General features: G+C 42.2%; 1 protein-coding gene across 1 annotated transcript in view; it reads left to right on the forward strand.

Annotated features, from left to right (window-relative positions):
- Nedd4 (neural precursor cell expressed, developmentally down-regulated 4, E3 ubiquitin protein ligase) overlaps positions 1-14059 on the forward strand; it is a 61205-nt gene that overhangs the window by 3839 nt on the left and 43307 nt on the right. Inside the window, exons 2-5 of the mRNA XM_013010034.1 lie at positions 2060-2133; positions 5145-5223; positions 5316-5354; positions 6810-6863. Of these exons, the coding sequence (XP_012865488.1) occupies positions 2060-2133; positions 5145-5223; positions 5316-5354; positions 6810-6863 (246 nt within the window). The remainder of the gene's footprint in view (positions 1-2059; positions 2134-5144; positions 5224-5315; positions 5355-6809; positions 6864-14059) is intronic.

Below are 14059 nucleotides of genomic sequence, written 5' to 3' on the forward strand. Positions count from 1 at the left end.
AAAAAAAAAAGAAAATTGTAATTTAATCAATACACTATAAGTAGGGACTGAATCACACGCATGCATGTCTATTAGCACTACAATGTGCTGGAGTTTAGCTCCTCATACCTTCCACTTTTCACTGTTTTTGAGCCTCCCTTCCACAGTGGGCCTTTATATGTAGCTTTTCTTTTTCCCTTTTTTTTGGGTCAGTTGTGGGGCTTGAACTCAGAGCCAGGGCACTGTCCTCCTCAGCTACTTTTGCTTAAGGCTAGCGCTCTACCAGTTGAGCCACAGCACCACTTCTGGCGTTTTCTGTGTATGTGGTGCTGAGGAATCAAACCCAGGGCCTCATGTGTGCAAGGCAAGCACTTACCACTGAGCCACCTTCCCAGCCCAGCTGTAGCTTTTCTTTTGTTTGAGTAGTATCTTGTCTTGAACTCAGATGTGGCCTTATGCCCAATCAGCTTTCTTACTCACAGTTTATCTACTACTTGAGTCGTGCCTCCAGTCTAGCATTTTGCTGGTTAATTAGAGATCCAGCCTTGCAAACTTTTCTGCTGGTCAGACTCTGAACCTCAATCCTTAAGGTCTGAGCTTCCTGAATAGCTAGTATTACAAATATTAACCACTAGCACTTAATTCTATGTAGCATTTTTGCCATTCAAGCATTTATTAGCTCTACATTTGACACCCAGTTTACTCTTGACAATCACTTGGGATTAGCAATAGAGAATAACTCATAGCATTTTTGTTGGGAGGAGTGATTAGGGGAGGGGCAAGGGAGAGTGTGTCGTGTGTTATATTTGGTGAGAGAAATTCAGCATCCTTTCCAGTGGACTTTCCAGTCCTGAAGAGGCTAGAAGAGTAAACATCATGCTGCCCACACTTGTAATTCGTGCTCTGGATGTGAACTAGATTCCCCATCCCCTCTTATTTAAGATGTGGGTGGGGCCAGGTGCTGGTTGCCCACACCTGTAATCCTAGCTACTCAGGAGGCTGAGATCTGAGGATCGAGGTTTGAAGCTAGCTGGGACAGGCAAGTTTCCCCACACCCCCTCCAACCCCATGAAACTCTTATCTCCAATTAACCAAAAACTAGAAGTGATCAGAGGGGCCTATCAGCTGCACTAGACATTGATGAAAATGAACTAAGCAACTCAAAGGCAGTGATGGGAGGGAAAGAGGGAACATCTAACCCTAAGCAAAAGGAAAGAAATGTACATATCACCCAATGCGAAAGAAATAGTTGTATTGTCAAAGCTTATAGAATTCACAACCTTTATAGATCAAGATAATGACAGTTTGCCTTGTGAAGGTTAAAGTGGGTTTGTAGACTTTTAAGTATCACTATCCTACAATACTGTGAAATGTGTGAAATTTATGTAATCACTTAATCTAAAAAAAATTATTAAAAAAAACTGGAAGTGGTGCTGTGGCTCAATTGGTAGAGTGCTAGCCTGGAGCACAGAGAGGCTCAGGGACAGAGTCCAGGCCCTCAGTTCAAGCCCTACAACCAACCAAAAAAAAAAAAAAATGTGGTGACTAACATAAAGTGGAGTGGATGGCTTCATTTCTTGGCCTTTTCTGCAAGTATGCTCATATAGACAGTGAATTTTCATGGTCATATAGATAATATATCTTATAATACGTGGTTGTATGGTAATGTTCTATAATTTGTCTGGTGGAAATAGATAAAAAGTGTGGCTTCTAGATGTTCAGGGTGGGAGATTGGTTCTGTTTGTCTGTGTCCACGTGCATCAGTACTGGGCTTGAATTCAGGGCCTGGGTACCGCCCTTTAGCTTTGTTGCTGACACTCTACTACAGCTCAATTTCCAGCCTTTTGGTGGTTAAATGGAGATGAGACTCTCATGAACTTTCCTATCTGGGCTGGCTTCAAACTGCAATCCTCAGATGTTAGCCTCTTGAGTAACTTAGAATTACAACCATGAGCCACCAGCACCTAGCTTCTTGAATGAACGCTTAAAAAAGATTCCTCTGATTTAAATTTCCTAGTTAGTTATTTTCAGCTGAGTTATAACTACATGAAAACAAAAACGATTGATTTTTGTATTTCAGGAAAATTCACGAATTGTGAGGGTGAAAGTTATAGCTGGAATAGGCCTTGCCAAGAAAGACATCCTGGGAGCGAGGTAAGTGTGTCCGATTGCAAAGGTGAAACCTTTGCATTGGTTGATTAGCATTTTCTTTTTTCTAAACTCTAGTTCAGTGATCATTTGAATATTATTAGTAAATACATGTGCAAATTTACTAGAATAGCAGATCTCCAGGGTTAGTGTTGTTCTTTTTGTCTTCGGTTGTGGGGCTTGAACTCTGGGTCGGGATGCTGTCCCTGTGCTCTTCAGCTCAAGGTGAGTGCTTTACTACTTGAGCCACAGCGTCGCTTCTGGTTTTCTGGTGGTTAATTGGAAATAAGAGTTTCACAGATTTTCCTCGTCTGAGCTGGCTTTGAACCACGATCCTCAGATCTCGACCTCCTCAGTAGCTAGGATTTTTTTTGGGGGGGTCGGTCATGGGGCTTGAACTCTTGGGGCTGAGCACTGTCTCTCAGCTCTTCAGCTCAAGGCTAAAGCTCTAGCGCTTGAGCTACAGCGCCACTTCCTGTTTTCTGGTGGTTTATTGAAGATAAGAGTTTCACGGACTTTCCTTCCCCGGGCTGGCTTTGAACCGAGATCCTCAGATCTCAGCCTCCTGAGTAGCTAGGATTACAGGTGTGAGTCACCAGTGCCTGGTGTGTTAGTGGTTTTTTAACTAAATCTTTTGGTATTGGAATTTCTGCATTTGTCCAGTAGTGGTGGTTGGATTTACTATTGAGCTCTGCCTCCAGAAGTTCATAAAACTCAAAAGACATAAATTATAAAATTTAGCCACAGAAGTTATAGAAATTTTGGCTATTCATATTTAGTAACCCAGTAAAGAAATTAAACTTGTTAAAAGCTTTCCCACAAAGTAAATTTGAGGCACAGTGGCTCCCTGGATACTTCTATCAAACACATAGGCAAAACTAACATGAACTCAGAAAATGAGATACTTGTAACCGTTTTGTTAGATCATTTAACTTTGATCCCTAAACCAGAAGAAAGCATCTGAAGAAAACCAAAGACTGACACTGCTCATGAATATAGATACAAATTCTCACTAAACTTTATTTGTGTGTGTGTGTGTGTGTGTATGTATGTGTGTGTTGATCCAGGGGCTTGAACTTGGACCTGGGAGCTGTCTTTTGAGCTGTGTGATCTACCACTTGAGCCACAAATCCACTTCTAGCTTTTTTGGTGTTTAATTGGAGATAAAAGAGTCTCACAGAGGTTAGGCATGTGGCTTACTGGTAGAGTGCTTGCCCAGCATGCTTGAAGCTCTGGGTTCGATCCCTCAGTACCGTGTAAGCAGAAAAAGCTGGAAGTGGTGCTGTGGCTCTGGTGGCCTTGTGCAAAAGAAGCTCAGGGGTAATGCCCAGGTCCTGAGTTCAAGCCTTAGGACTGGCGAAAAAGGGGAGTCTCACAGATTTTCTGCCTACACTGGTTTCAAACTGCAATCCTCCTATTTCAGCCTTCTGAGTAACTGGGCTTACAGCCATGAGCCACCAGCATCTGGACTGTTCAACCTTTTTTTTTTTTTAGAAGTGGAGTACCTATAATTCTAGCTACCCAGGAGGCTGAGATCTGAGGATCACAGTTCCAAGCCAGCCTGGGCAGAAAAGTCTGTGAGACTCTTATCTCCAATTAAACAACAAAGAAGTTGGATGTAAAACTACATTTCAAGTGGTAGAGCCCTAGCCTTGAGCAAAAAGAAGCTCAGAGACAGTACCTGCACTCTGAGTTCAAGCCCCAGGACCTGTACACACACAGAAAAAAAATTAAGATAGATTTATTATATTCGTATAGTAAAGAAGAAAAATGGGCCAGTGCCAGTGGCTCATGCCTGTAATCCTAGCTACTCAGGAGGCTGAGATCAAAGCCAGCCTGGGCAGGAAACTCCATGGGGCTCTTATCTCCAATAAACCACTAGAAAACCGGAAGTGGTACTGTGGCTTAAGTGGTAGAGTGCTAGCTTTGAGCTGAAGAGCACAGGGACAGCACCCAGGCCCAGAGTTCAAGCTCCACGACCGACCAAAAAAAAAAGGTATAGTGGAAGAAAATCACATAATTAAATTCAATTGGGGCATAATTTAACAAATCCAACACCCAGTCATGATAAAAAATTACTGAGCAAACTTAAGATGAAAAGTTGGTTTAATGTCTGGAAAATTAATTTAATTCACTGTAGAAATACAGTTTAAAAAACAAAGGAGGAGGCTGCAATGCTTGGTAAGAAATGTACGCATTATCCTGCCCATGTAATTGTAACTCCTCTGTACAGCATGTTCACAAATAAAATAAAATTAAAAAAAAAAAAAAGAGGAGCCAGGTGCCAGTGGCTCATGTCTGTAATCCTAGCTAGCCAGGAGGCTGAGATCTGAGGATCGAGGTTCAAAGCCAGCCTGGGCATGAAAGTCCATGAGACTTCTGTCTCCAATAAACCACCAGAAAACCAGAAGTGGCACTGTGGCTTAAGTGGTAGAGTGCTAGCCTTGAGCTGAAGAGTGCAAGGACAGTGCTCAGGCCCAGAGTTCAAGCCCCATGACTGACCAAAAAGGAGGAGGAGGAGGAGGAAAGGAGGAAGAGAAGAAGAAAACAGTTTTTTTAGACAGTGTCTCTTTATAATAGTCCAAACCTATAGCTTAGTCTCACTTAGTACTAGAATTACAGGTGTGAACCACCATACTCAACTGGTTATAATTTTTTTTTTTCTGATCAAGCTGCTAATTTTTATTTTTCACACAGGGGTATTTATATGCTTAGAATAAGGAAACTTTTTCATTGGCCATAGCAGCTGCAGGATGTTTGCTTAGGGCAGTGTGAAAAGGTGGTCGTTAGCAGCTACCTGGTGTTTGTTTGGGGCAGGATGAAAGCTCAACTGGTTATAATTTTTAACAGACTGTAGAGATGACTATAATTGCTTACTTTACATACAGAATAGCAGGGAAAATAATTGAAGCATTTCTTCACCAGGAAAACTCTGTGGTTAATTTGCATAGTCTAAGATTGGGCTAAGTAACAATTAAACCTTTTTCTTTTTTCCTTTTCTGTTTTTAATTTAACAGTGATCCTTATGTGAAAGTGACGTTATATGACCCCATGAATGGAGTTTTTACAAGTGTGCAAACAAAGACCATTAAAAAGGTGAGACTTGGCAGTACTCAAAAAACATTTTAATGGACTTTTTTTAATGACAAACTATAAAAAATAGTTATATTATATTTATTATCTTTTAGTCTTTGAATCCAAGATGGAATGAAGAAATACTGTTCAGAGTAAGTACAAATATTTTTCTCCATAGGTTAGAATTCTGAGGTTCTCATTTAGCACATTCAGAAATATGCCTTAGAGGTTTTATTTTTTTTATAGAATGTTACCATTTTAAAAAGAAAATTAAGGACCCCCTTCCATGATTAGTTTTCCTGGAAAAAATATATATAACCTTTGTCGAAAAACGAACTTTACAACTTTGGTGGGGGAGGAAGGGAGGGGGGGAGCGCGGATACAAAGGGACGGGAAGGGGAAACAAAGCAGGAGGCTACAATGCTTGATAAGAAATGTGTTCATTGCCGGGCTGGTGGCTCACGCCTGTAATCCTAGCTACTCAGGAGGCTGAGATCTGAGGATCGAGGTTCAAAGCCAGCCCGGGCAGGAAAGACCGTGAGACTCCTATCTCCAATAAGCCACCAGAAAACCGGAAGTGGCATTGTAGCTCAAGTGGTAGAGCGCTCGCCTTGAGCTGAAGAGCTGAGGGACAGCGCCCAGGCCCAGAGTTCAAGCCCCACGACCGACAAAAAAAAAAAAAAGAAATGTGTTCATTATCTTACTCACGTAATTGTAACCCCTCTGTAAAGAATTTCACAATAAAAATATATTAAAAAATAAAAAATAAACCCATTGGCTTATGATTTTACAATTAAAAAAATATAACCTTATATATAATGTATATAATCATATATATAATATATATGTAATTTTTTTTCACAAATTTTTTTTGACAATACTGGGGCTTGAACTAAAGTCTGGGACATTTTTCCTTTAAGCTCTTTTACTTAGAGATGGTGCTCTACCACTTGAGCCACACTTCCACTTCTGGCCTTTGGGTGGTTAATTGGAGATAAGAGTCTCACAGACTTTCCTGCTGGGGCTGGCTTCAAACCATGATTCTCAGATCTCAGCCTGCTGAGTAGCTAGGATCAGAGATGTGAACCACCAGTGCCTGGTACTTTTGTTTCTTAAATTTTCTCATTGTCTTTTGGAGCAATTTCTCTGTACTTTTGTGATTTCTCATATTCTGCTTGAGCCAAACAATGATAAAATTAAAAAGAATTTTTTTTTTTTTTTGTGGTCGTGGGGCTTGAACTCTGGGCGCTGTCCCTCAGCTCTTCAGCTCAAGGCGAGCACTCTACCACTTGAGCTACAGCGCCACTTCCGGTTTTCTGGTGGTTTATTGGAGATAGGAGTCTCACGGTCTTTCCTGCCCGGGCTGGCTTTGAACCTCGATTCTCAGATCTCAGCCTCCTGAGTAGCTAGGATTACAGGCGTGAGCCACCAGCGCCCGGCTAAAATTAAAAAGAATTTATAGACATTCTTAAATACTTATATATGTCGTTATATACAGTGCCATTCCTATTCTATGTGCTGTGTGAATTTCATACCTGTCATGTCACAGGATCAGCAATTAGAGCTGTAAAGCACAGGGTCCAATGCTCTCATTTTTCCTTCCTTAGGTCCATCCTCAGCAGCACCGACTCCTTTTTGAAGTGTTTGATGAAAATCGATTGGTAAGTTTTATTGCATAGGGAGGGAGACGGGAGAAGAAGAGTGGGCTTCATTGGTTCAGCCCAGGGAAGTGAGAGAGCTGCAGAGAGCTGCTTAGGGAGACACAATGTTTTCTCTGTTTCCTGGGTTACTCTCTCTGCTCATTCTCTTACCCATCACCTGCTCTGTTTCTCATCAGATTATGAATTCTCACCCTTGGTCTGTGGTGTCTGGAGGTAACAGCAGCAGGATCGCTTTATCTTGCCTTCCCTCCTAGTCTTTCCTGAGTCTTGATTGGTAGCCAAGGCTCCAGAGCCTTTACCCTGAGTATCTTCTGTTTTGTGTTCCTGGCTTTTCGTGAGATAACCTCCATCCAATTTCAACTTTGCTCCTCTCCTCTCTTAACTCTGCCCAGGACATCTGTATGCTACACTGATAAGGAAGGATCTGATAAAGTCCTCTAGAAAATTGGCAGCTCTTACATGGGTCAAAGGCAAAGGCAGTCTGATTTCCTTTTTATAGAATGATTGTTCTGATCCCTAAATTATCATTAAGGTCTATGCTTTGTCCTCATTTTAGCTCATTGGAAGGTGTGTGTGTGTGTGTGTATTGGTCCTGGGGCTTGAACTGTCTGAGCTTTAGTGTTCAAGGCTAGTGTTCTACCCACTGGAGCCACAGTTCTATTTTTGTTGTTGTTGTTTAATTGGAGATAAGGATCTCATGGCCTTTCCTGCCCAGGCTGGCTTCAAACCTCAATTCTGAGATCTCAGCCTCCTGAGTAGCTGGGATTACAAGTGTGATCCACCAGCACCAGGCTTTCTGATGTCTTTTTTTTCCTAACCATTTTTTTATTTAGCATTTTACATTTCTATAAGTTATATTAGCTTTCCATCTCCAAAACAAAATATTTGAGGAAATCTACTTAAAAAGGGAAAAGCTTTGAAACAGGCCCTGGAAGTTGAAGCTTTTAATCCTATCTGCACAGGAGGCTGAGATCTGAGGATTGTGCTTTCAAGGCAGCCACAGTGAAGTCTGTGAGACTCTTCTCTCCATTTAACTATCAAAAAGCAAAAGTGAAGCTCTGGCTTAAGTGGTAAAGCAAAAAACTCTTGGACAGTGCCCAGGCCTGAGTTCAAGCTCTAGGACCAACAACGCCCCCCACCCCCCCCCACACACACAAAAAAAAAAACAGAGAGAAAAAAGTCTTATTTTTGTTATTAGTGTGAGAGGCTTCATTTGGCTCTGTTCTTTCTGGGCCTGTGGAGAGGTAGAACACCAAGGTAAAATGCATGGTTGACAAAGAAAGAGATTGCTTTTTTATCAGTGCCTATCACGCTTACCCTTAAGCTATGAATCTGTAAATAGACTCATCTTTTTATTCTTTTTCTTTTTCCTTTTTTTTTTCTTTCTTTTTTTGGTCTGTCAAGGGGCTTGAACTTGGGGCCTGGGTGCTTTTGCTCAAGACTAGTGCTCTACCACTTTGAGGTACACCCCACTTCCCTGTGAAAGTTCTCAAAAAAATGGGAAGTGGTGCTTTGGCTCAAAGTGGTAGAGTGCTAGCTTTGAGCAAAAGAGCTCAGAGACAGAGCCCAGGCTCTGAATGCAAGCCCCACAACTGACCAAAAAAAAAAAAAAAAAGTAGGCAATATAGATATATAGATTGCATTTCTCCAGCTTTTTTTTTTTCTTTTTCTGCTTATGTGGTGCTAAGGAATTGAACCCAGGGCCTCATACGTGCAAGGCAAGCACTCTACCACTGAGCCACCTTCCCAGCCTGTATAGATTCCTTTTCTCATCTTAAGACTGGAGGTTTGTAAAATACAATCATTCTGGTGATGGTTATGGTGGTGATAGGCGGTACCACTTCATAATGGTGTGTCCTTAAAAAAAAATATCTAAGCAGTGTAGAAATTAGCAGTGTCACTGCTCTAAGAAATACACCTGCACACATTCAGCCCTGGAAGGGTTTAGGAAATGTCTGGGTTCCGGGTGGGGCCACTGCACTTGTGAGTTTTAATGGTTGCATTGATTACGGTTGGAGACGGAGGGAGGGAGAGACGGAGATTTTAAGGGCTTGATTTATGTGTTTGTGGAAGCTGGCAAGTGTGCAATCAGTGGGAAAAGCCAGGGAACTGGGAAGATAGGCAGGCTTTCTAAAGTGGAGAGTTGAGGCAGAATTGCTTCTTTGGGGGAAACTTCTTGTCTTTATGGCCTTCAACTAATTGACTATTTGCATTATGGAATACAATCAAATGTCCTCAAAGTTTGACAATTTCAGTGTTAATCATATCTCTGGTATGTGTTGAGGGGGTGGTTTACTGGGCCTTGAACCCAGGGCTTGGGAGCTGTCCCTTAGCTTTTTTTGCTCAAGGCTGGTACCCTATCATTCAAGCCACACCTCTACTTTCAGCTTTTTGGTGATTAATTGGAAGTAAGAGTCTCTTGCTGGGCACTGGTGGGCTTATGCCTATAATCCTAGCCACTCAGGAGGCTGAGATCTGTGGATCGTGGTTCAAAGCCAGCCATGATAGGAAAGTCTTTGAGACTCTTAACCTCTTAAGCAACAGAAAAGCCAGAAGTGGCAGTGTGGCTCAAGTGGTAGAATGCAATCCTTGAGCAAAAAAAAAAAAGTTCAGAGACAGTTCCCAGGCTCTGATTTCATGCCCCCAGGACTGTGACTCTCCCTCCCCCAGGAAAAAAAAAAAGAATCTCATCGAGAATCTCACAGACTTTCCTACCCAGGCTGGCTTTGAACCTGGATCCTCTGATCTCAGCCTCCTGAGTAGCTAGGATGTCAGGTATATGTCACCAGTACCTGGCTGTTCATTTTAACTTCTGAAATACCTTCAGAGCAGGACCTAAACTAACATGTGACCAGAAGTAAGGCACCATGACTCTGTGCATCTAGTTGCTGTGTGCAGTTAACTATCACAGTGGACGTCAGCCCTTAAGGTTCGTCAACTGTTAGCATTACCTAGAGCTTATCTGTGTCATGTCGTTCTTCATCATGTCATTCTGTGTGTAAATAATAACAACACAGCTCAGAGTGGGGGGTCCCGTGACCTTTAGTCCTACCAGGAATAGGAAAATCTGTAGGACTACTATGGACGCCTCCTCCTGGGTGAGGGGGGTGAGGCCTGATGCCCAGGCCCCCTGCCTTGAGATGAGGCTTGACTACGCACCTTGCAGCCTCTGTGAGACTGAGGGGCAACATTTGCCCCAGGCGCTGATTCCCGGTGTGGCTGCACTAATTGTAATTCAGATCCTAGAAGTACAGGATTCTCAGTCTTTCTAGAATCAAAGCTCTAATGAGAGTGCTAGAGAGTACACAGGATTCTCTTGCTTTACTTTCTCTTATCTGAAACTCTCTCTTTAAATCTTTCAAGTATCATTCCTTCTTGTCTAGCTACAGAGTTGTTTTTTTTTTTCATCTTTCTCTTCTTCTTCTCCTTTTAAATTTCTTTAGAAGCAGCAATGGATCATCTTTTTAAAAGAAATCATAAAACAAAGCATGAGACAACCAGGCATTGGTAGCTCACACCTATAATCCAAACTACTACTTAGGAGGCTGAGAGCTAAAGATTGAGGTTCCAAGCTAGCCCAGGCAGGAAAGTCCCGAGACAAGCTCTTACCTCCAGTTAACCACCAAAAAAGTCAAACGTGAAGCTGTAGTTCAAATGGTATAGAGCATCAGTCCTGAGCAGAAGAAGCTAGGGGACAGCATTCAGGCCCTGAGTTCAAGTTTCAGTACTGGCGCGTGCGCACATACACACACACACACGCACACACACGAATAAAGAAAAAACAAGGGTATTTATTGAAGTCTTTAAAATCACAAGGAAATAGGTTTTATAAAACCAATGTACTGTGATAAGTGTATTACTAAGTTTACAACCATTATATACCTTCTTAGAAATGTCTCCTTTGAGTCAAATAAAATTCAAGAAATTCCTCTTTATGTTTTATCATGTCTTAATTGATTAAAAATTCTGTGTAAAAATTGTGATTAAAAACAGACCTAACTTCAGCCATTTTCTTGTTTAAACAAAGTACGGGTATATATTTTACATATTTGCTTTTACTTAGGGCGAAAAAAAAAACTTAGAAAAATACAACTGGGGTGTAGTTCCATGTGGTAAACAGCTCAGCTGTTTTCCTTTTTACTTTCCTATGAATGAGCCAGTATATATTTATTGCTAGACTTTCAGCTATAAAATTCAGGTAAGAGGTTTAAATATACCCTAGAGTATTATTTAAAAATAAATTTGTTTCTTCCAAACAGAATACCAACCTTGGTCTATGACATTTGGGAGAGAAATTAAAATATTACACTTTATTGCCCTAGTAAACTGAAAATAAAGGTTAAATAAATACAAAGCCAAAAAGGAAAAAAATATATATATATATATACACACACACACATACAAAATCCCAACCTCTGGAAAGACAAACAGCCTACTGTTCCCTACAGTGAGAGTTTTATCAGCATGGGTAAGCAATTCCACCTTGAGGCCAGCTCAAAAATGTAAACAAGTATGCACTCTGTTTATATGAAGAAATATGCATGGGTTGTATTTCTTTATACATATCAAACAGCGACTTGGATTGTTTCAAAGCACCCGTAGGGGGCAGCAAAGAGCTCCCAAGCGGGTTGTTTTTTTTTTTTTTTCCCCAGAACAGAATTGGCATTGAGATATGTTTATTTGATGTGTGAAACCCTGTTTAGACTTCTTTATGTACCTCCCTCTTAAGTGAATGTATTGCAGAGACAGTGGAATAAAATATCCAGTGTGTTCAGACTAGATTGGGGTATAGTTTTTCTGTCTAATCTGCATATGTTTTTAATGGAATGTTTGCTTTGGCTATTTCTTGGCAAAGTTTTTAATAGTCAAAATATAAATGGCATCATTTAAACACTGTTCTAGTTGGCAGCACAAGGTCTTAAAATTACAGGAGAAAATAACTTGGTGACAGCGTCTCTTAAAACTTTTTTTCTTTTCTTTTCTTTCTTCCCCCACTTTTTTTCCTCAGTTCTGTGCTCCATTCTGGAAGCAGTCTCAAGAGGATCATTTTGTAGTTATATCTGTTAGCTTTCACTTTTTATAAGTGGTATTTTAATGCTGAAGTCCTAATTCGCCCTGCTGCTTTGGCTCTTTCCAAATTTATACAACTTGTTTGAATAGATTTCATTTAAAAATTTTTATTTTAACGGTTCATTTTCCTTTCTGCATTAACTGACGACTCGATTCCTAGTTACGACTACTATTTGGAAATTCAATCTTTGATTTGATACTCAATTACATGGGAGTTTCATTCCTACCCACTTCCTGTAATTCTAAACCTTTGGAGAAAAATATTAGTGGTCAGACTCTGCTGGAGAAAGTATTGGAAGTGTGATTCTGTGTGTGTGTTGGGGGGGGTAGTAGTGGTGGTTAAATGTTCATTTAGTAGAGCTGGGGTTAAAAAAAAAGTAATTTTCGACTTGAAATGCTAGAGGATTGTTGTCTTTGTGTTAGTCATTCATGCAAATTGGAGAAGGTATACTGGAGCAGTGTTGGCTGTGTTTTGAGTCAGGGCTGCGGCTGAGCTCAGCTGAAAGGTCGCATTTGGACAACAAGAGACTCAAAGACATTCTGGAAATATCAGTCTGCGGCATGGACCGTCTTTTTCTCTCTCTGGACTCTGGTATATCATGTTTTACTTAGGAGAAAGACTACTGCCAGATACTGCTTCTTCCCCCTCTCCCCCTCTCCTCCCCGCTTTTTTTTTTTTAAGCCACCACAAATGATTTTTTTCCCCCTCGTTGGGATGAGTGCAGCTGCTTCCAGCCTCTCTACGGGACAGAGATCTTTGTTTGGACTTTCCAGCTCTTAATATGTTCGGAAATGCAAACAAATGGCACAGAGCTTGCGACTGCACTTCACAGCAAGAAGAAGCAACACTTACCCTCTGTCGGAAACTCCAGAAGATGAGCTGGACAGGCGGATTCCCGGGTCCTTCCAGACCCCAGCACGGATTTCAGCCTCGAATGTAGTTCAGATGAACCTGACTCCTAGGCACGCTGCCTTCGCTGCTCCGTTCACACAGGACCATGGGAAGCCTCGGGAAGTAGCATTTGTCCCTTCCTCCGACAGTGTGCAGAAGAAGACCAGCTGCCTGCAGATTTCCCTCCAGCCCATAAGGTACGGTGGAGGTCTCCAGTCTAGCCACGTCTTAACGGAGGGGGAGGATGTCTTATTGGCTGTGATTGATCATGAACTCCACGATGCTCCTGCCCCTGTGAGTGGGAGCCTCAGTAACGTGTCAGCCAGTGACAATGGATCCTGCAGTAGCACTGGTAGCGATTACGGCTCCTGTACAAGTATCACGAGTGGAGGTTCGTACTCAAACAGTGTCCTCAGTGACAGCAGTACGTGCACTTGCCCACCAAGTGATGAGACACTTTTTGGTGGCACTTTATCTTCCGACAGCACCTCGAATACAACCAAACCACACGGGAGCACCCCTCCCTGTGAGATTTTTTCCAGAAGTCCCAGTGTGGTCCCCATCATCCAGGATGGCTCAGAGCCTGGACTAGATGTGGTGAACTCGCCTGTGAGCAGGAATACAAAAATCCCACTCAAGCGCTGTTCCTCCTTAGTCATTTTTCCTAGGAGTCCTTCAACCACGCCGCCAGCTTCCCCCACCACCACGGGTCTTCTCCCAAGCAGAGGAGCCTACCAAACCTCTCACCAGTTGGTGGTTTCTCCTAATGAGCCTGGACATCACGAAGATGGCACCAGTGCCAAAGGATTCCTCTCCACAGCTGTCAATGGACTCCGATTATCCAAAACACTCGGGACCCCCGGAGGAGAAGTGAGAGACATCCGGCCACTCCATACATCACCAAAGAGAGTTGTTGTTTCAAATCATAACAGGCCAAACCCGACTCTCTGTGAGAAGTCGGCCGAAGGGTATGCTTGCGTTTCAGTGCAGTTCACCCAACAGACAGCAAGCCCGTTAGATGGTGAAGCAAAGGGTGATCGTCAACCAGAGAGGTCAGAAGTGAAGTTTCCTTCTGAGTCCGAGCATCCCAAGTTCCCACCTAGGGCACCCTCGGCTTGCCTACCGAACACCCCCAACATGGATTGCCAAGTCAATATCAGTGGAGAGTTGGAAAGACCAAAGCCGCAGATGCACAGAAACCACGCTACTCTACAAAGAAGTATTTCATTGGGAG

The sequence above is a fragment of the Dipodomys ordii genome, unplaced genomic scaffold (genome assembly GCF_000151885.1).
Source record: "Dipodomys ordii isolate 6190 unplaced genomic scaffold, Dord_2.0 Scaffold11, whole genome shotgun sequence".
NCBI classification, from domain to species: domain Eukaryota; kingdom Metazoa; phylum Chordata; class Mammalia; order Rodentia; family Heteromyidae; genus Dipodomys; species Dipodomys ordii.